The following is a 22,498-nucleotide window of genomic DNA, read 5'->3' as shown; positions in this document are numbered from 1 at the left end:
AAACCAAATATAACAAAAGACCAGGAAATAAAAAAAAAAAAAAAAAAAAAAAGTCAGAGCTTTCCTAGAATTTCATATGAAGTTCTTCTCTTAGTGCTCGTTTTTCAGAAATAAAGTGTTTACTTCACCAAGGCCTCATATTCATCAAGGTGCCTTTCCAAATACAAGCTGTTAACTGTCTTTTAAATATTATTTACCTGTTCCTCAGTGATTTGCATGTACAGGATAATATAGTAAATCAATTCAGGCAAGGCTTTCTTAACAGTGCTTTTGAATTTGCTATTTTCTAGTAGGGCATGGACAAATTCAAAAATGCTAAAGACGAGATTTTCAAAACCCAGGACTTCACCTAAAGGAAATATATAAGAGAAGAAATTAATGATAAGACAGCAAAAGGAGATCATATATGCTGGAAATAAACTATATTATCTTTGTAAATTAGTGAATACATTACTTGCTAATTAATCACTATCCCAAAGGACTGTTAGAGGAGGTTAAAGAGTCAAAGAGAGGAACTGTGAGGATATTAATGAAGTTTTGGTTTTTTCTTTTCTTTTTTGGGGGGGCGTTTGATATAGGGTCTCACTATGCAGTTCAGGCTGGTCTTGAACTCACTATGTAGCCCAGGCTGGCCTCAAACTTGTAGTGATCCTTCCTGCCTCAGCTTCCCAGCTGCTGGGATTACAGGTGTGTGTCATCATATCAGTTATTTTTCTTTTTAATTATTCTTTTACTTATTTATTTTGCAGAGCTGGAGATCAAATGCAGGGCCTTGCGCATGCTAGGCAAGCACTCTACCACTGGGCTACATCCCTAGCCCTCTTTGGTTTTTCAAGTAAAGAAATCAGAAACACTGAATGTATTTTCCAGCTTATCTACTTTTGATCTGAAATATTTAAAACAGAAATGAAAGTGTCTTCATCTGGGACTTCAAAATTAAACTAGACAAACCACCAAAAAGTAATTGGATTAAATGGCCTTTAAGGAAACTGCTCCAACTCAGAAATTCTGTAAGTACATGTTTTTACAAATGTCTATGCAGAATAAAGATGGTCAATTCTCAGTTCTTAACATCTAATATACTGAAAGGAAACCTGATTCCAGATCCTTTTTCCCAATATCTGGTATTTATGTCAAGATCACATAAACTACATACCATCAGAATCCACAGGATCTTCTACTTCCTCTGTGTAATTCACTTCTGTCCTCACATAAGTATGAAGAAGAGTAAAGAAATAGAATTTGGAGTTTGCTTTACACACGTTACAAGAGAATGTTATGTACTTTAATGCTAGGAGTAGACACTTAACAGTGAACCACACGAATGTGAGACCCAAGGCTCGATTCCCAACTATAGGTGGTACAAGAACCCTCGGGCTTTCAAGAAAGGATATAAAGCTGCACTCTCTGTTAGGGTGTTCCAAACAATAGGCAGAATCTGCTGCATGGAGGACACCATGTGCTTTGGGAAGTTTTTCACTAGGGCGGTCACTGCCTGAAAAGGAGAAAAACAGCCAAGAATGCAATCAATGGTTTCAGACTACACTCCCCAAACTCCCAATCTCACTTGTAGTAAATGTTTACCTTTAGGACCTCCATCTTAAACCCACTGTCAGATGTGGGGCCATCTGGTATCTGGAGAGCATGAACAAAGGCTTCTGTGAACTGCTGCACCACAGGGAAGATGAGGACTTTGGCTGCACCCTGATAACAGAAATCAAAGTTAATCCTGGACAAACATCAATATATGTATCACACAATGTCTGTTTTGTTTCTGGAGTACTTGGTGCTGAACCAAGGGCTCTGCACATACTTGGCAAATGTCTACCACTGAACTACCTCCCTAGCCCTTTTTGTTTTATTCTGAAACACAGTCAGACTAAGCTGCCCAGGCTGGCCTCCAATTTGCAATCCTGTTGCAGCCTCTTGAGTAGCTGGGAGTACAGATGTGCAATACCACACCCAGCTGGACATGGAGATTTGAGGTATCTAAAGCTCTCTTCAGGCTCAGGTCCCAATCAGAAGGGCATAGAGGTGTTTCCAAAGATTCCACAAAATTTCCTTAATTACACTTGCAATTCTGCACCATAGTCTATTTAAAAGTCATTATATCAGACCACTTTTCCATAACCACTTCTGAATCCCAGGAATCAGTATTTTTCAGCTAGCTCTATTTCACATAAGAGGACCATAAAGGAATAGAAAGGTTCTAGGGAAACTAATACAAAAAGGACATGGGATAAGGTGTTTGAAGAAATAAACTATATACAAATTTAAGCATTTACTCAAACAGTTGTCTACCTACAAAACTGCTTATGACAATGAGCCACTGCTTTGCTGCAATGGAAGGCATTATCAAAGATTTTAATATGAAGTTTATTGGTTATTCAAAGTCTCACTTACCTTCTCCAGCTCCTCCATGTTACAGATCATATGGGCACAAGTGGTGAAAATCTCCACAGCTCGGGAACGGGTTCGAATACCATACACCTAGGAAAAAGGTTACAGCACAGCCTGACGATGGAGCCTGTATGCACGTGTGTGTGACCAGAAGTAAGACTATGACTGATCAATCTTCACATGAGATTAATTTCCTACAGAGATGGGAAATATTAATTCATCCATGTTTGAGAGAAACTTCTATGTTCCCAGCCCCCCTTTTCTTTCATGGTGCTGGGAAACAAACCAAGGGCCTCACAAATTCTAATAAGCACGTCGCTGAGCAATATCTCCAGCTCTAAATGTACTTCTTTCTTTCTTTTTGGTTTTTTGAGACAGGGTCTCACTATGTAGTTAAGACTGACCTGCAACTCACTATGAAGCCCAGGCTGGTCTCAAACTCACAGCGCCACCATGCACACCTATAAATGTACTTCTTTTAAAATGTACACTACTGATTGAGAGCAGTAAAATAGGGAGGTTAAAACACTACCCGTCATACATCTATATACCTTACTGTCAATGAGTTATATCATGCATATACAGATTAATATTCAAATATACATATCCGGCATATTATATATGTGGCATATTAAGGGTCTATTGAGCCAGGGACTAAGGCACACACCTGTATTCCCAGCACTCTGGAGGCTGAGGCAGAAGGATTGAGAATTACAGCCTAGCCCAGGCAATTTAGCAGGACCTTGTGTCAAAATTAAAAATAAAAAGGGGTAAAAAAAATGAAAAATAAAAAAGGGGTTTGGGAGTAGTTCAGTGTAAAGGCCCTGGATCCAATCTCCAATACCACACTCTTACCAAAAAGGATCTATTTGTACAATGAAGTGATAGACTATTTCTAAATCCTTAACAGGGGCTACAGGCAGCAGTAAAGGCTCTAGGCATTTTGGGATTAGACGATGCCAAGAAGTATATGAAGATACATCACTCCTTCAGCAAAGGCTGCCTGTAGTTCTGAGTGAAAAGTCTATGTTTAGTTCAGACTCTGATCTAGAACTTTGACAGTTTGAGTCTATAGGGTGGGGATTAGTGGCAAACACAATAATCTCCCACCCGAGAGGTGGAGGCTAACCGCAGCCCAAACAGCCCTTTTCTGTTGAAATCAGGGAGCTGAGATTCCATACCTCTGCCATGGTGAAGATCTTATACATCTCTGGAAGAATGACAGGAGCAACAAGTGGCATCTGGGTGTCTGTCACTTCTCGAGTGAACTCTACAAAGAGTAGTATCAAAATGTAAGCCATTAAATGTGAAAAGTTTCAAACTGTTTCTAGACAGTGCTCTCCATCAGCACACAACTAAGGACACTTTATCCTGGGATAGAAAAAGAAATTAATACACCCCTCTATCCTGGGTAACATCAATCCCTATGAGTCAAATGAAGATCAAATGTCAAGGTTTTCTTTTCTTTTCTTTTTCCCTTTGCTACTGGAGATCAAACCCAGGACCTTGCTCTTGCGAGGCAGACATGTGCTGCTGGGCTAAATTCCCAGCCCTGAGGTTTTATCTCCTTTACTAGCTCTGACTTTCTCATGAAGAATAAATCCTGACCTTTGAATAGTGAGTGTTCTATTTTATTTAGATATCCTAAGACTCAGACCAAACAAATTATGATGGATAGCCTATTAATGCTAATAAGTTTTATGCAGTGCAATTTAACCCTACTAAAAAGTGACTGCATTTTTTACTCTCCAGTGATTATTCCCAATAGTCTCAACTTATTCACACTTTACAGTTTTTATTTTGTTTGTTTGTTTATTTGTTCTTTTGCAGACAAGTCTCATCATGTTGCTAAGACTGGCCTTCATTACCAGATCCTACTGTTTCAGCCTTGTGAGTAGCTGGGGTTACAGGTGGGTGTCACTGTGCCCAGCCACACTTTATAGGTTTAAAGTTCAATATAAGTTTTCTGAAGTCATTCAGTAAGTCAGAAAAAGGTCCAAGAAACCAACACTTCAATCTCTAAAATTCTTTGAGACTATTGGGAAAGGTGTATCTTGTGAATCAAGTATTTTAATTCTTAGCTGCTATGTTTACATTTCCTTCACACTATAAGGCTTAGTTTTCTTTTATAAATATACAAGTAATTAAGAAGCCTCAATGAAAGAAGACAGGTACAGTAAATTTAGAAAAACCAGGAATGGGGATTTAGCTCAGTGGTGCCACTGCCTGCCTCAGAAGCCCAACATCCCAAGTTCGATCCCCAGTACCCACCACACCAAACCTAACAAAACTTCAAAGAGGACGGGTGCACGGGTGCAGCAGTGAATGCTGCAGTCCCACTTATTCAAGAGGCTGAGGAAGGGTGATCATTTGAGTACAGGAATTCAAAGCCACACTGGGCAATACAGCAAGATGCTGCTTCAAAAACACACACCAAAGAGATCCTGAAGAGAATCAGTCTCATTCTCCTCATGGCTCCTGTGCATATCCTAATATTCTGCTATCTTTATACATACCTGAGTTTCTATTTTCAGAGTTCATATAGTTTGTCCTCCTTTGAAAATATTTGAAGCAGTTATTTGGGAGTGGAAGTTGGCTACAATCCTCTCTCTTTCTGACGACTTCATTATAAAAGGATACAAATTTCCCTACTAGTTCTTTCGCTTGGCTGACAGAAAAATGATCTCATTGAACAATAATTTCCTTTGTCAACTACAATGAGGACTTTTCAGCATTCCAATAGGGATAAATGTACAATCATCCTTTTTCTCCAGGTCTATCAAAAAGAATCTACTGTGTTAGTAAATTAATTGGGAATAGGCTTCCTTTTGTAGGTAAAAAATATATCTAGTACTATGATGCTACAATAAAGAACTCTTCCAATTCCACGGAGGAGTACATGGAGTCACTGAATAAGTAATCATAAAGGAAAGGCAAGGGAAGTAAGAAGGAAGTGAAAAATATGTGCAAGAAACATTTGGATTTTTAAATTTCATTTCATGTCATTTAATTGTTTTGGTAAGTCTGCATTATATCTGAGTTAAAAGTGAAGCACTGCCACAAGCAGCCAATGAGAACATAAGTAGGCAGTTTAAAAAGGTAGCTGGGGCACAGGAAGAGGAAGTTCTGAAATGAATGGAGAAGAATTTGCCTGTGACACAGAACTGATATCATCTACCATTAGTACCACTAGTATGATTTGGCTTAGATGCCAAGCTCAGTAAACTGAGATTCAGAGTAGACTTTGCATTCAAAGTAACTAATACAGTTCAGGTAAGCTAGCAGGTCATAGAGAAACAAGATAAAATATAGGTGAGATGTTTCCTATATTCTAGGGTCTCACACATGAACAGAGAGAAAGAATGATTTCTAAAAGATTGGCATAAAAAGGTTAAAGTTTAGATACAGATTTCCTTTTTTAGGGGGTACCGGAGATCGAACTCAGGACCTTGCGCTGGCAGGGCAAGCAGCAAAACCACTAAGATCAATCCCCAGCCCAGATTTCCTTCTTTTTTTCAAGACAGTGTCTTACTGTGTAGCCCAGGCTGGTCTTGAACTCACAGCGATCCTCCTGCCTCAGCCTCCCGAATGCTGGTATTACAGGTGTGTGCCACCACACCCGGCTTCACACAGCTTCTTATAAGTGCGTCTGCCACCTGGGATCCAAATACCAACACCAGGAAAATGACTTTAGTACCTGTCAGCAATATTACAGGTGTGTGCCACCACACCCGGCTTCACACAGCTTCTTATAAGTGCGTCTGCCACCTGGGATCCAAATACCAACACCAGGAAAATGACTTTAGTACCTGTCAGCACACGCATGGCTCCATGGACTGCATTTAAGTCTCCGCTCACCAACATCTCCATGAGCAGGTTGAAGAGCTGGGGCCAGGCTTCAGGCCAGTCCCAGTGGGCAATGGCTGACACTGCATAGGCAACACTGGAACGCACTTTGCTTATTGATTCTCTCAACCCATTGGGTAGTAGCTCCCGGATAATGATTTTTGCCTGTGGAGGAGGAAAGTCCACTTGCCATTAGATCAGGTTATAAGTCACTGGCAGAGTCCAGTCCAGTTTGGAAATTTGTTAGATTAAAAACAAAACAAAACAAAATAAAATGAAACAAAACAAAACAAACCAACCAACCAACCCTACAAGAAACCTCATATTTATAGAAAATTCCTACACGAACTCAAAAATTCACTCACAGAGTTCATCTGTGATCTCTAAACTTATGCTGGCCATTACAGGTGCCACTAGCTCCACGTGGCCATTTCAATGAAAATTAAGTAAAATTAAAATTCAGTTCCTCAGTTGCAGGAGGCAGATTTTTAGGTGCTCAAAAGCCACAGAAGGTCTCCTATTGGACATCCCAGATCTAAAAATGTTTCCATATTTGCAGAAGGTTCCGAAGAACAGTGTTTCTCTAGAGCCTGTATCTCAATGATTCTTGGGAGTCCAAGTTGGTTGCACAGCATTCTACTATGTAAAAACGTGGTTTCCTTTAATGTTCAAGCCTTTTGAAGTTGGTAGTTTAATTCCAATCGTAGAGATTTAGGATTTAGCAGTTAAATATGCTAAACCACAATGATTTCATAGCCTGTAAAGGGTAGAAGTGGAATTTGGACACAGGCCAGCATGATGCTTAAGCTGTTTTTATCTTATTGCTCAGCACACATAAGATCAGCTACCAATCTCTTTTTCTGTCTAGGCCCGACTCCTACCCGCTACCCCCTAGTGCCAGAGATTGAACCCAGAGTCTTGTGCACGTTAGGTAAGCCCTCTACCACTGATCTATATCCCTAGTGCTTTTCTTTTCTCTTTTTTTTGACACAGGGTCTTACTACATTGACTAGACTGGCCTTGAACTTGGAATTGTGCTACCTCAGCCTCCCGAGTAGATGGGATTACAGACCAGTGCCATTGTGCCTGGTTTCAGCCTAGTCTTTTGATTGCTCCATGTTGTCAAAGAATGTTGACAGCCTAATCTCTCTCTCTTTTTGTTTTGGTACTGGGGATTGAACTCAGGACCTTGCACTTGCAAGGCAGATGCAGTGCTGCTAAGCTAATCCCTGGCCTGATAGCCTAATCTCTTAAAACAGTCCCTCAAATCTTGGAGGTAGATTAATCAAGCAACTGTTCTTACCCTTTCTGTAGTCTCAGGAGGCCTAAACTTCTCTGACTGGGCACACCAGTGAGTCTCCACATACTGCTTCAAGATAACTGAAGCCAGCTGTGAAGAGAAGCCAAGAAGTGCAGCAGAATAAGACTTTTCACAAGTAACCACATACACAGCTTGATGCATTTGAATCATATCTAAATCTAGTTAAAGTTATAGGTTATTTATAAATTGGCCTTATTCTTTCTCTTTCCCATAAGCAAACTTTATTACCAAGTAAAAGGAAATTACTTATAAATTGTGCCAGTCTGGACTTACCTGACGGATTGCCAGTGCCCCTTGGGGATCGACAGTCAGCTCTGCCAAGTGAACACCAAATTCTGAAAAAGAAAGCTTTACTGTGAGTTTAACAGCATCTAGAAAGTCCTAGCAATTTACCAAGCTCCAAACCCTGATACCATGAAAAGATTACATAAAGAAAGTTATCCACTGCTTCTAAAAGTGCTTATAACTGTTCGGATTGATTCCTTCTAGATAAGAGGAACAAGCTGGCCTGCAGGGAACGGTTCTTCACAGTAACAGTTCCAGTTCCCTTATTTTCTCCAATCACTGCATAGCACCTTCCAGCCGTCTTCTCTTCCACAACAGTAACATTTTCCTCCAGATCAATGAATGCAGTAACTAAGAGAAAACTGGGACTATGCAACCCCAAGGAAAATTTAACAGGTAAGAGTCAAGAGTTGCCCAGATAATACTTTGCCATAAAGAAGGATAAACCTGAGTCATTTATACGAAAATGGATGCACCTTGAGACCACAATGTTAAGTGAAATAAATCAGATACACAAGCATTGCACAGTTTCTCTTATGTGAGAAACCCAAAGCTTAAATAATAGGACAAAATAAGCAATAGGAAATAGGGAGATAAATCTTTTGCAAAAGGGAAGGTGACCAAGAGACTTGGGGTAGGGGGATAAAAACATAATCAAAATGTGGGGCTGGGGATTAGCTCAGTGGTGCTGCTGTCTGCCTTGCAAGTGCAAAGGTCCTGAGTTTGATCCCTGGTATCAAAATAATAATAATAATAACAACAACAACAACAATAATGATAATGTGTTATGAACATGTATCAACTCCCTACAAGGATGTAATCATTATGTATCTCAAACATGTACCAATAAAAATGTGAAAAAAGGAATTGCCCAGATAAATACTACCAGTTACAAGACAATGAAGTCTAAAACCTGGCTTCAAGAGTATTATTGTTATTATTATTTTATTTTTGTTTTTTTGAGACAGGATCTCACTATGTAGTTGAGACTGACCTGGAACTCACTATGTAGCCCAGGCTGGTCTTGAACTCACAGCGATCCTCCTGCCTCAGCCTCCAGAGTGCTGGGATTATAGGCGTGCGCTACCATGCCTGGCTCTACTGTTATTATTATTATTATTATTTTTTGTTACTGGGAATCAAACTCAGGGACTTGCACTTACCAGGCAGACACTGTGCCACTGAACTATAACCCCAGCCCTCAACAGCCTCATTTCTAAAAATGTAAGTGTTGCATAGTTTCCAATAAGCAATGCAAATATTAATTCTGAGCTGCATATTAAGAGGCTATAAAGAATTTTTATACCCAAATGAAAATATAGATTGGATTTACACTTGAAAGGAGTGAATTATTAAATATTTATTTATGAAAAAGAGGAAGAATGTAAGACCAAGGTTGCCACAAAATTTCCATACCTCACAATATGAAACTAATACAGTAGAAATCAGTCAAAAAGGCTAAGTATTTGAAATGTGACTCATGAGAATTGAGATGGATGAAAATGTGATGAACAAACAAAATCCACTAAACACATCAGACTGTAAACTTAGTATGAAAATAGAAGTAAAATATCTTAATTTTTATATCGATTATATGTTGAAATATATTTTGCAAAAACCAGGTTAAATGGTACAGTATTAAAATGTTTTATTTGTTCCTTTTTTTCATTTTTTGGTACTGGGGATCGAACTCAGGACCTGGCACTTGTGAGGCAAGCAGTGGAACCCTGAGCTACATCCCCGGCCCTTATTTGTTGCTTTCTAATTCAGCCAATAGGAAATTTAAAATCTTATGTTACTCATATCCTATTTCTATTGAACAGCACTGTCTAATAGAAACAGCAGCTAGAGAATGAACAACCAGATGCAATCTACGGTGGCCTCCAAGCAGGAATGATCAGCCTGTTGAAACTCTCCACTTGGAGGTAACTATGATTAGTTTGGTTAAGAGAATAAACTCTTCTGGGGATTTAGCTCAGTGGTGCCACTGCCTGCCTTGCAAGTGCAAGGTGCTGAGTTTGATCACTGGTACAAAAAAACCAAACCAAACCAAACCAAACAACAACAAAAAAACCAAAACGTCAGAGAATAAGCTCTGGATTTTGGTTAGTTGAGGTTAAAATTCTGAAACTACCACGTCTATCCTCAGGCAAGTTACTTGCTTTTCTAAATATCAGTTTCCTGGATGACAAAATAATAATGCTGTCTATGTATTAAGCAACCCTTTAAACTGCATGGCATAATTACTGCCACATACTACAAAAAAAGTAAGAAAAAGTTATCAGTATTACAATCAGAACACTTTTATAAGTACTGATGCTATTTTGTAGAATATGTTTCAATTTGAGTTTGCCTGAAGTTTCCTCATATTTAGATTGAAATTAAGTATTTTTATGAGGAATATGAGCTAGTGAAGCTGTGTTCTCAGAGTATCACATCAGGGAATACATAATATTGATAAATTGTATTACTGCTACTGTTAACCTTGATTACTTCACAATGCGAGGTCTGCTTTTTCTTCATCGTAAAGATACTGGTTTTTCTAAAAATTTGGGGACAGATATTTTGAAATTATGCTACTATCCTACTTCTTTTCAAACTCTTGCCCACTGATTTTTGTATTATTAATTAGTACATGTGTGTAGTACATAATGTTTCCATTCCTTGTGTGGAGGTGGTGCATGTACAGAACTCATCTTCATTCCTTCTTTTCATGCCTTTTCCCTTCCCTCCCTCTATCCCTTAATCCCTTTCCTTTTTTTGTGGTGGGGGTGGTGGCACTATATGTTTACTAGTTTTTTTTTGTTTGTTTGGTACCGGGGATTGAACTCGCGTCCTTGCGCTTACAAGGCCGGCCACCGAACCGCTGGGCTAAATCCCTGGCCCAGGCACTACATGTTTATACCTTGTGTGGAGTAGGACATGGACTGTGTTATGCACACGTATCACCCAGTGATTTTAGTACCTGCATGTGACTGCTGTATGCAATGACTATTACAGTGTTTAACGGTTATGCTGTTCTTTATTCTCTTCACTTACTAACTGGAATTCTTCCGTAAGGAAGAACTGTCCCTTTTGCTTTAATTATTTATTCATGCCTGTATGGACTCATAAGTACCTATTTTATTGTTTTAATCCAATACTATCATTATTTATTTTATTGCCCACATTGTTCCAGCTTTGGCCATTAAACTACTTCCAGCTGTGTCCTGGGTAATTATATCCACGTGCCCCATCCTTTTTTCTAGAACTTTCCATATATTACTAGATATTCTAGGCTCAAGTTGTATCTTCTATGCCCAGGCCCAGGAAGCGACTTCTCCAAAAAGCATCGGTGTTTTTTAGTGGAGAATAACTAGGCTAGTTAGAAGTCAACATGTGGAGCCAGGGACTTAGCTCGGTTGTGCCGCTGCCTGCATCACAAGCACTAAATCAGAGTTTGAGCCCCGGTACCAAAAACAAATAAATAAAGATATCTTTAAAAAAAAAAACCCAACACGTGGGCTCTACGTATGTATATTGCTACTAGGGTGTCATTATTTCTAATCCTTTCAGAGAGCAGAGCTGGGACACACAGTACCCCTACGTATCTGTCTATCACACTGACATCGCGGATGCTACCCCATTACCTCAACGTTCATTCTATTCTTCTCTCTTTCCTTATTTGTAGTTTCCTTCTCTGACAGTGACAAACTCGGTTCTCGTAATCTACAATAAATTTATGTATTTCTGTAGTACTAGAGATTGAACTAGAGATTGTACATCACTGGCTCTTTATTTTGTTCAGTTTTCGTTTTTTTTTTTTTAACTTTAGGCAGTAAGCAGTCAAATACTATTTTCCAAAGTTACTTAGGCTAGTTGTTTTTTCCTCAGCACCGAATTTTACATTAACTTGTAATCAAGTTATTTCATTTATTACTTGTATCCCATGGGCTCCTTTTTATATTGTTGAATTTTAATTATTTAATTTGGGGACGTGTATATAATACAATGATTCTCAGAATCAAAGCTATACAAAAAGGCGTATTACCAAGCAGCACTGGTCCTTCTTCATCCCTATTAACTTGTTCTCTTTGCTTCCTTGTTTCCACCCCACCTCTTCCCCGACTCAATGGAGGTAGGTAATCAGTCAGTTTCTGATTTATCTTTCCTGTATTTCTTTCACACAAGTAAGCAAATACGTGTGGGAGTTTTTGTTATTGTTTTGAGACAAGGTGTCACTAGGCTGCTCTTGAACTCCTGCAAAAGTGATGCCCTTATATCAGCTTCCCAAATAGCTGGGACTACAGGCATGTGTTGCCATGGCCTGGCTCATGTGTATTTTCTTATACACCCTTCTTGCTTACATGTAAAGTAATTTATAGATACTCTTTAGCACTTTGCTTTTTTCCTAGTTAACATTATATCATGGAAATTACTCCAAATCAGTTCATACATTTCTCATTCTTTATTACAGCTAGATAACATATCATTATAGAAATGCACCATTTTTTTTCAACCGTTCTCCTCTAAATGAGCAGTTCATATTTTCTTACGGTTGAAGGTGATATCTTCAAATCACACTCTCAGAAGCAGAGTTGTGGTTTAAGAGGTAAAATGCATAAGTAATGTTGTTGGATGTGGTCAGATTTTCCTCTAGGATCACACTAATTTGTGCTCCCACCAGCAAGACCTAAGAGTATTTCTCAGGGTTGAGGGTATAGCTTAGTGGCAGAATGCTTGCTTAACACGACTGAGGCCCTAGGTTTGATCCCCAGCACCATGTACTAAAAGTTCTCCAGTTTTGTCAACAAAATGTGGCACCACATTTAAAATTTTTGTCAGTCTAGTAGATGAGAAATGACATTTCAATACTGTTTTAATTTGGGCTGGGGATTTAACTCAGTGGTTCTGCCCCTTCCTTGTAAATGCAAGGACCTGAGTTCAATCCAGGGGGTCCTTGTGCTTGCAAGGCAGGCAGTGGAACCACTGAGCTAAATCCCCAGCCCCACAAACAATTTTGTTTTTCGAGACAGGGTCTCACTATGTAGTTGAGACTGACCTGGAACTCACTATGTAGCTCAGGCTGGTCTCAACTCGCAGTGATTCTCCTGCCTCAGCCTCCCGAGTACTGGGATTACAGGTGTGCACTACCACCCGGCCCAGTATCGTTTTAATTTGTACTCTTCAATCACAAGTGTGTTCAACTTTTTTTTTTTTTGTCTGACTATAATGAGAAAATCTTTTCTGGAGGAAGATGGTTGTCTATCCATGCCCTTCTCCAATTGCCCAACAGTAGTCTTTGAGGGTTTTGGTCCTTTGTTTCCTAATCTTTAACAGTTCTTTTAGGGGCAGTGGTGAACACTTGTATTCCAAATTGCTGGATGGAGGGCAGGGGGTGCTGAAACAGAAGGATTCCAATCAAGGCCAGCCTAGGCAATTTAGCAAGACTTTGTATCTCAAAATAAAATTTAAAAGGGCTGGAACATATTTGTCTACTATGTTGAGTTTGATCCCCAGTACAAGAAGAAAAAAATCTTTATACTGTGTATCAACTGTATTACCCTTCTGTCTGTGGTACTGTGTATATACTGTGAGAAAAAAATTCTCACATGTAGTTTCTTCTGCCTTCAATTTTTTTTGCCATTCAAGTTGCAAAAAAAAATTTTAAGCAGTCAAATTTAGGAATCTTTTATTTTATTGCAACTGGCTTTTGAGGCTTAAATTAGAAAGTTTTTCTCTGCTTAAAGTTAAAGAAAAGGGCCAGGGATATAGCTCAGTGGCATCACACCTGCCTGGCAAGAGCAAGGTCCTGAGTTTGATTCCAAGTATTGGAAGCTTGTTTTTTTTTTTTTTTTGTACTAGGAATCAAACTTAGGCCCTTGCCCTTGTGAAGCAAGTGGCAGAACCACTGAGCCAAATCCCCAGCCCTCGATTCCGAGTATTGGAAAAAAATTTAACTTAAAGAGAAATTCACCCATGTTTTCTTTTAGTACTTGAGTGGCTTCATTTTCCCAATCCATTTGTTTTTAAAATATGATATGAGACATAGATATAATTTTAATGGGTACAGGCTTGTTCTAGTACTCTATTAAAAACTCCATCTTTAAGCCAAGTGTGGTGATGCACACCTGTAAGCTCAGCATTCTAGGAGGGTGAGGATAGCAAGTTTGACCCCAGTCTGGCAACTCAGTAAGATCCTGACTCAGAATAAAAAATAAAAAAGGGCTGTGTGAAGGCCCTGGGTTCAATCCCAATACTCTGTGTGTGTGTTGTGTTCATGTTTTCATGCTTACCTCTGATGATCTGAGATATCTCCTATATCTATACAGGCTGATTATCCTTTACCCAAAATGACCGGGACCAGAGGTGTTTCATATTTGTTTAAGATTTTGGAATATCTGCATGTATATAATTGGATATCTTAGCCCAATACTGTAGCCTGAAGGTAATTTTATACAGTACTTTTAGTGTGCCTGCATTAAAAACTTTTTTGAGGTCGTCTTACTGTGTCACCCAGGTTGGCCTCATACTCCAAACATTCCCTTGCATACACATCCATGGCTCGTGTGACAGGTGTGCGCTACCACACCCAGCAGTGTGCCAGCATTTTGACTGTGACTCATCATGTAGGTCAGGCCATGGTATTTCCACTTGTGGGATCATTCTGGCATTCAATAAGTTTTGGATTTGGGCGCATTTCAGATTTTCAGATTTAGGGATGCTCAAGCTGTACTGAATTTCCACAGGTTCTTCTATTTCTGGACTTTCTGGTTTACATTTCTATTTCTTATAGTTTTCCCTCTTCAGTGTTCTTGGAGTTATTGTTCCAAGCTTTTTTTAAATATGAACTTTAGAATCACCTGTCTAGTTTATCTATAAAGCTGAATTGTCTTATACAGTGAGAATAAGTCTTTCCATTTGTTCACACCTAATTTCAAGGTCTTCAGGAATCTTTAAAAAGTATCTTTTAGCCGGGCATGGTGGTGCACGCCTGTGATCCCAGCACTTGGGAGGCTGAGGCAGGAGGATTGCTGTGAGTTCGAGATCAGCCTGGGCTACATAGTGAGTTCCAGGTCAGACTCAACTACATATGAGACCCTGTCTCAAAAAAAAAAAAATAAAAACAAAAAAGTATCTTTTATAAATTCTTGCACATTTCCTGTTACACTACAAAGTATTTAATTTTTCTGTTACTGTTGTAGTTTGGCATTAAAAAAAACCTATTAGACCGTTAACCTTTGTATATATGAAATCTATTGATTTTTGTATAAGCCCTGATATTTTACTGAATTCTTAGATCACCCTCCTACTCCCCACCATCTTTTTTCTTTCTGGACATGGAACTCAAGGACATTCTACCACTGAGCTACATCCTCAGCCCTGTCTGTCTAGCCTGTCAATCTATCTAAATTTAAAGACAGGGTCTTACTACATTGCTTAGGCTGGTCTACAATCCTCTTGCCTCAGCCCCCCAAGTAGCTGGGTTACAGTCATGTATCACCACATCTGGCTTACTTTATTCCTAATCCATTTATGACTAGTGTTCCATTTTTGGAATGACAACACATACAGTAGAAGATTATAAAAAATTTTCTCTTCTAATTCTTGTTCCCTAAATTTTTTTAGGTAACATACATGAATTTCATGCAAAAACAAATTGAAACCAGCATAAATGGGTTAATATGCCTTTATTTTAAATTGCAGTTTTTGATACATTCCTATGGCATTTATCATTTTCCATAGGAAGAAAGGGATTTCTTTTCTTTTCTAAAAACACCATAAAATAAGCCATATTTTCTTTCTAAGACATATATTGAATGATTAAATCACAACACTTGAAACCTGTACAATTACTTCTTATTGATACTGAAAACCACCCTAATTCTCAAGATTAGCCTGGCCAGTTTAGACTCGAGTAAAATCTATCTACCTATTTGAAACAAACAGGTGTTACAACCCAAAGATATGAAAGTCAACTTTCAAAATGGACTCTTAAAATACAAATGAGTCATGTATAGTTTAAGAGGACTTCTCAGATAACAATATTCAAGTTTAAGAAAAAAAAGTACATTAAATACACATGTAAAATCCATTTTGAAAAGGAGAAAAATACTACTAAGGGCATTCATACTTCCTTTAATGAGATAATAGATGTTAACTGCATGGCTTCAAGTCTGCTCAAAATGTCCCTGTTTACCAGGCCTGGACTCACTGAACACTGTGAACCAATTCCGGTATGACTTACATAACTTCCTTCAGAATCATCTACAAACAAACACATTCATAGACTATTCAGGACAGACAGTATTTTTTCGAAGACACTATTTAAGTAATTTTTGCATGAGCCACTACAATGTGGGTTTTTAATGTTCCTGGCAAGAGCAGTTGTTGGATCATCACTACTGAGACAAAGTAAAATGTGATCAAAGTAAGCAAAACTTCCAGTCATACAGCATGAAAAAGATACCGAGGAATGAGACTTTTAAACCTTGAATTTGGGCTATAAAGCCTAAACAAATGTGAATAGCTATTCATCTTTCCAATGAAAGCAATAGTAAGAGTGTTAGTGGAATACAGACACTCCTAGAAAAGAAAAGGAACCATACATTTTCCATTAGTCCACAATGGCACCAATCAAAGGAGTCATAAGAGATTGAGCATGAAGACCAGGCAAACTACACCAGAGCCTGTCGGTCTGGGGCTCTTCGTCATCAGCTGGAGAATTTCAAGGCTACTCTTTTCAGAGAAAAGCTTAGTGTGAATTTATTCTTTTCCCTAACTGTGCCAGAAGGTAGCCTCTCTAGTAATGATCATAATGATCGCTTAACTACCAAAGATCACCCCCGCCCCCATCCCACTACTATCTTGTTTCCAGTATCACCAAGATTGGTGAAGTACAGTAAAGAATAAGAGATCATAAAATTAAGACCAATGTGGGGCCAGAAGCCCAAGTCAACCAGAGATATGCACCTACAAGTACTTTAAAATGGGTTTTCTCTAAAACTTTATTTCCTTCACATAAGTATGAACTTTGAAAGTTCAACTAATATGATGGTCTGCTCAAAAGTCTTGCTGGGGAAAAAAAAAATCAGAAAAAAAAAATCACTATTTTTTTTCTTCATCATTACGAACTAAAGACAAAATTTTAAAAGTAGAACAGAATAGATTTTCTTCTCTATAGGCACCTAGAGTTTCAAAAATGGCAATCTCAAAAATTCAAAGACAAAGAATCCATTTGGATTAAGATACAGGAAGATATGAGGGGAAACAAATTAGAGTCCTCTATTTAACTCAATTTATTCTGCCTAGACCATGTGTCCACTAAAAATAAAGGCATACTGGGCCAGGGATTTAGCTGAGTGGCACAACACCTGCCTCACAAGTGCAAGGTCCTGAGTTCAAACCCTGTTACCAAATAAATGAATGAATGAATAGAATGAATATCAATCACCATAAGAAAGTATCCTATTCATAAAACTTAATTGTTTCAAAAGAGCAACAGTGGAAGTATGGAGTTGACAGTAAATTAAAAGCTAATACAAAGAAAGACAGAAAAAAAATCCTAATGCAAGGGATTTAGCTCTGGCATCATGACTGCCTTGCAAGTGCAAGGTCCTGAGTTCAATCCCCAGTACAAAAAAAAAAAAAAAAAAAAAAAAAAAAAAGGTCTCTGCCTGTGTTAAATCTGACCAACACAGTTTCACCTATTCATTGCTGATCTCTGTTAAGCAGTAAAAACTCTAAAGATTTTCACTTAAATCTATACAATATGCCAGATATGATAGTTTATGCCTGTAATCCCAGCACTCAGAGGCTGAGGAAGGAGGGCTTCTGTGAATTTGAGGCCATCTTGGGCTACACAGTGAATTGAAAGGCCAGCCTGAAGTGCACAGTGAGATCCTATCTCATAAAACAAAACCCCAAAACCTATACAATATTTTTTGAAGAACTACAACTACGTTTAAAAATAGAAAGAAAGGCCTGGGGATTTGGCTCAGTGGCTCTGCCGCCTGCCTCACAAGTGCAAGGGCCTGAGTTCAATCCCCGGTACCAAAAAAAAAAAAAAAAAAAAAAAAAAAAAAAAAAAGCTGAAAAATAAAAAAGAAATACAACTAAGTACATTTTCTAAAAAAAGAACTTTTGTGTATGTTAGTGCACAAGTGTAGGAGGAGTTCTAGTCTCACCAATTAGTTTCTTCAACAGAACTTCTTTGAAAGACATGTGAGATAGCTGAGTGACTTACTATGAAATAATTAAGGCAGGGAAAATATAAAATACTGACATACATAGCCATTTTATTTTGTTTGCTTGGAAAGAATCAATCAAGATTCAATCTATGAAGTTGATTTAAAAGGGAATACTCCCAAGAGGTTCTATGAAGTCAGCTTTTTAAAGCCATTGTTGTTAGGAAATTTAACTTCTCTATTTCCCTTTTCAAGATGATAAAGACAGACCTATTCTGTTCATCTAGATTTTTTTTTTTTTTTGGTACCAGGGATTGAACTTGGGTCCTTGTGCTTATAAGGCAGGACGCCGAACCACTGAGCTAAATCCCCGGCCCAGTTCATCTAGATTTTAACCCTCACTCTAGCTTCTTGATTACACCTTACTTTTAGTTTTCTAGTCTCACTCATATTTCAGCTACTTGTATTTTTGTTTTTGGTACCAGGGATCAAACTCAGGCCCTTGTGATTGCGAGGCAGGTGGCAGAGCCACTGAGCCAAATCCCTGGCAGTCATTCATTTTTAAAAATTCTTTTACTCTCTAGTTCATTCTTTAAACTAGACTCGTTTTTCAGTCTTTTAGTCCTTTGCTTCCCTCTGTTATTATCCTTGCTCCCCTTCTTTCTTTTCACCCCATTTGGTAAAAATATTATCTATTCTAAACCTTGGCATAGAAGGGAAAATTCAAAGGAGAGCATGGAAGATTAAGGATCAATTAAGAAATTAAAGGTACTGGTCTTAAGGGTCTATTATAGAGACGTAAGAGTTGGCAGTGCTTTGCTAGTCAACTACTCAGAAGAACTGTGAACAGTTGGAGGACAGAATTTCCATTAGACCTCTGGAGAAGCCCCCTATTTCTCATGGGAGTTTATAAGCACCACAAAACCATAGCTGAAAGAAGAAAGAAAACTCCACCACTGGCCTTTTTCCGAGCGTGGCCGCCTTCCGCTCGGCTCAGTGCCCGCCACATGCCCAGGAGTGCGTCTGGATCCTTGAAGGGCTCCCTTCGCAGGTGGACAGTGCTTACGCTATACTGCAAGAGAGCCAGAAAAGTGCCCATGAGAACCAGAAAGCAAACTTGCAGCCATCAGGGTCATCTCTCTAGGCATCAAAGATGGGGAATCAACCTAGACATCTGGGCAGCATCTGAATACCAGGAAAGGGGAAGGAGAGACAATCCCCCCGACCTCTGGCTCAACCCAACAGTGGGAGAAGGAAAGAAAAAGCATTTTTTTTTTTTTTTTTGGTGACCTGACCTGTGGTAACAAGACAGAAAAGTCTGAGCTGGAAAGATAGCTCAGTGGTAGAGTGCCAGCCTAGCATGTACAAGTAGCTGGATTCAATTCCAGCACAAGAAAAAAAAAAAACCTAAGTCAAGGCCAAATGATGGGGAAATATATCTTTATTGCTAATAGACAAAAAGAAATAATTAGAGGAAGAAAATGACCTAGGGTATAAATCTAGTTATATTAGAAGTCTGTGCTACTGGTGGCTTAGTGAATTAGAGCTTATAATGAAAGTAACTCATCCCAGCACTTAGGCGATGCTTTTCTGAGAGTAAAGTAGAAGAAAAAGAAATGAACTTCATTTTGAGAAATAAAAATTAAAGAACAAATACATCAAATACAAAGAGATGACATTCTCAAAAATTATCTTACCATAAGTCAAACAAACAAACAAACAAACACAAACAAAGCAGATGAAGCTGAGTAGAGCAAATTAAGACTGAGATAAGAGACCTTTGGCCCTTGACAACCTGTGTAATCTTTGATTATAAGATGCTTAAAAAAATAAGATGCTCGATGTGATGCTGTTAATAATAAAATAGAGCATACTAACAAGTCAAAAGTTTTCATTTTTATCCTATTAGGTAGAATTAAATATCTACAAATTCTGCTGATCAAATTAAAAATCTCAACCCTTCTGAAAAAACAAAAGGTAATAATTATCTGCTGAATATTTCAGCACAGGAACTTCCAAATCTTTTTTTTTTTTTTTTTTTTTTTTTTTTTATTTTGGTACCAGGGATCAAAGTCGGGATCTTGTGCTTGCAAGGCAAGTGCGGTGCTACTGAGCTAAATCCCCAGCCCAGGAACTTCCAAATCTTTTAAGTGTTGCCCTTTTCAATTCAGGATGGGATGCTGTCTGTACAAGGTGGTAACTGAACCATCTCCTTGTCTAACTAACCGTGATATAGCCTTTAACTATTCACAGAGGTTTGTTGGGTTTCCAGAGATCCAATAAACTATGGAAAATGGCAAGCACAGGAGTTAAGGAAAACCATTCTAGGAGACTGGGCTGATGAAATAAACTATCTCAATCCTTTTCAGATTGACACACTATATGAGTCAGGCAGATCTTTCACATATATACACTTCATTGGCTTAAAAGCACAGGCACTCATTCTGGAAAATGTGGTAGTTACAGTAACTGTGGGCAAGTTATTTCTCATAAAGTATCAGCAGGCAGACTAAATGATCAGGATGTATTTTAGGCATGGCAAGTCCATTTTCTAAGATAATTACTTCTTAAAATCTCATCTATGGTACAAAGTATGTCAGCTTCTGTCCTTTTAAGCAGGAACTGACAATTACACCGTGCCCTTCCCCTACTTAAGGATTTTTCCACTTAATCTTCAAAACCAGGCTTATCGGTGACAATCAAGGAAGGAGGCATAGCTTTTTGGCAAAAGTAAACTAACCAGTTAATCTTTTTTTTTTTAAACAGTGTCTTACTATATAGTTTAGCCTGGCCTTGAATTCCTGTGTAGTTCCCAAACTGGCCTTGAACTTCTGATGATCCTCCTGCCTCAGCCTCCAAAGTGCTGGCATTATAGGCGTGCACCACTACCAGGCTAGACTGGTTAATCTTAAGAACCAGGTGGGACCAGTCTCATATGAGGCAATAATAAATGTTTCATAAAATGTGGTTGTTTAAGAGGACTACATCTGGCTGTCATCTGACCCTGTGCCCTATGGAAACAAAAAAAGATTTTAAAAACTACAAGAATGCAAATAACAACAGATAACTCCCTGATTTTTTATTAACTTAAAGTTTTAAGAAAGTATGTTTCCTAAGACCAGAAAGCAAGGTTCATTCTAGGGGAACAAAACTAAAATGTAAAGCAACTGAAAGAGTAGAAAATCGTTTATTTATTCATTTGCAAAAAAGGCTCATTGCCTTGGCCTGTAAGGCCTTCTAATAGCAGGAACAATATCCTGTCAGTTTCATTGGGCCAAAGAATTTGCTAAATACTAATGGGGGTGGGGGTGGTGCTATCTTTTCATGTCAAGAAGAGTGATGGCTAGTGGAGCACAACTTATGTTCAGACAACATCTGAGACAACCCCCTCCAATAAAACATCTGAGAGACTCAGACAGAATACTGTATAAGATGGGAGGTACTCTGGACCCAAAAGCAAAGATAACTTATTAAAGCCCATAAAAGAGAAGGATACTCTATCTAAGAAATGAACCATTATCCACTAAAAACAGGTACAAAGGCCAGGGATTCAGCTCACTGGTTCTGCCGCCTGCCTTGCAAGTGCAAGGACCAGAGTTCAATCCCTGGCACCAACTGAATAAATAAATAGAATAAAAACAGGCACAGAAGGGCGTAATCTTTACAGTTTTTGACAAACATAAGAAACTAGCCTATTTTAAAGACTCAGGCAGCCTTTAAAAGGCCCAATGCATTACACTCAACTCCAGAGAGTTGATCCAACCTTGGAACCACATCCTAAACCTGAGTGATATATATGCCTTCCCACTAGACCACCAATATCAGGTTGATGCATTAAAACCTTTCCATACCCACAGCATACCATAAGGCACATTATGTGGAAGTTATGGGTGGGGCAGAAGAGATGAGGAAGAATCCATCTATTTCCCGCCACTGGCCCATTTCTGCACCTTTGAAATTTTGAAATTTCAAGACCAAAAAAGATAAAAAAGTGGGAGACCAGAACTTCAAAAAGACTTCAAGAAGTTTATGATTGGCTTTGCTTAAATGAGGTCATGGCATCTGACCTGAACTGAAGAAGAGATCAGAGCCAAAGTGGTGCTACTGGATAGTTTAAACCACAGTCCACCTTTCCAAGTGTCAGACATGCATGCGGGGCACCAGAATCACTGGATATGATTCAAGAAAGGTTTAATTACAATTAATCTGCATCGGACCATCAACTATCTTCATACAGCAAACTAAATCTGATGAGATGTTTTTGTTCCATTATTCTTCCTTCTTCATACCCAGGAGAAGCAGAGACAGTGTGAATAAAGGAATTTTACCTCGGAGGCTATAAACACCCTTCAGACCAATTTATACAAGGCTTTCAAACAGCACCTTCACACTGGTTCCTCCTCTTGTATAGAACAACTACAACTGGGGTTTCAAGAATGGTCCTTAACTTGTTACATCCCAAATCTCAACACTTCTCCAA

General features: G+C 38.6%; 1 protein-coding gene across 2 annotated transcripts in view; it reads right to left on the bottom strand.

Annotated features, from left to right (window-relative positions):
• Ipo9 (importin 9) overlaps nt 1-22,498 on the bottom strand; it is a 43,857-nt gene that overhangs the window by 20,054 nt on the left and 1,305 nt on the right. The window contains exons 1-10 of one of the 2 annotated variants that reach the window (XM_033762159.1): nt 18,980-19,085; nt 7,841-7,902; nt 7,550-7,636; nt 6,210-6,411; nt 3,582-3,670; nt 2,404-2,490; nt 1,585-1,704; nt 1,395-1,495; nt 1,157-1,215; nt 198-349 (exon numbers count right to left, since the gene is read on the bottom strand). In XM_033762159.1, the coding sequence (XP_033618050.1) occupies nt 198-349; nt 1,157-1,215; nt 1,395-1,495; nt 1,585-1,704; nt 2,404-2,490; nt 3,582-3,670; nt 6,210-6,270 (669 nt within the window). In that variant the 5' untranslated portion in view covers nt 6,271-6,411; nt 7,550-7,636; nt 7,841-7,902; nt 18,980-19,085. Of the gene's footprint in view, nt 1-197; nt 350-1,156; nt 1,216-1,394; nt 1,496-1,584; nt 1,705-2,403; nt 2,491-3,581; nt 3,671-6,209; nt 6,412-7,549; nt 7,637-7,840; nt 7,903-18,979; nt 19,086-22,498 lie in introns of those variants that run through there. The other variant, XM_010645098.2, reaches the window with a different exon arrangement.

The sequence above is a fragment of the Fukomys damarensis genome, unplaced genomic scaffold (genome assembly GCF_012274545.1).
Source record: "Fukomys damarensis isolate Sample0158 unplaced genomic scaffold, DMR_v1.0_HiC HiC_scaffold_11, whole genome shotgun sequence".
In the NCBI taxonomy this organism is placed as follows: domain Eukaryota; kingdom Metazoa; phylum Chordata; class Mammalia; order Rodentia; family Bathyergidae; genus Fukomys; species Fukomys damarensis.
This window is presented reverse-complemented; position numbering and strand designations above follow the sequence as displayed.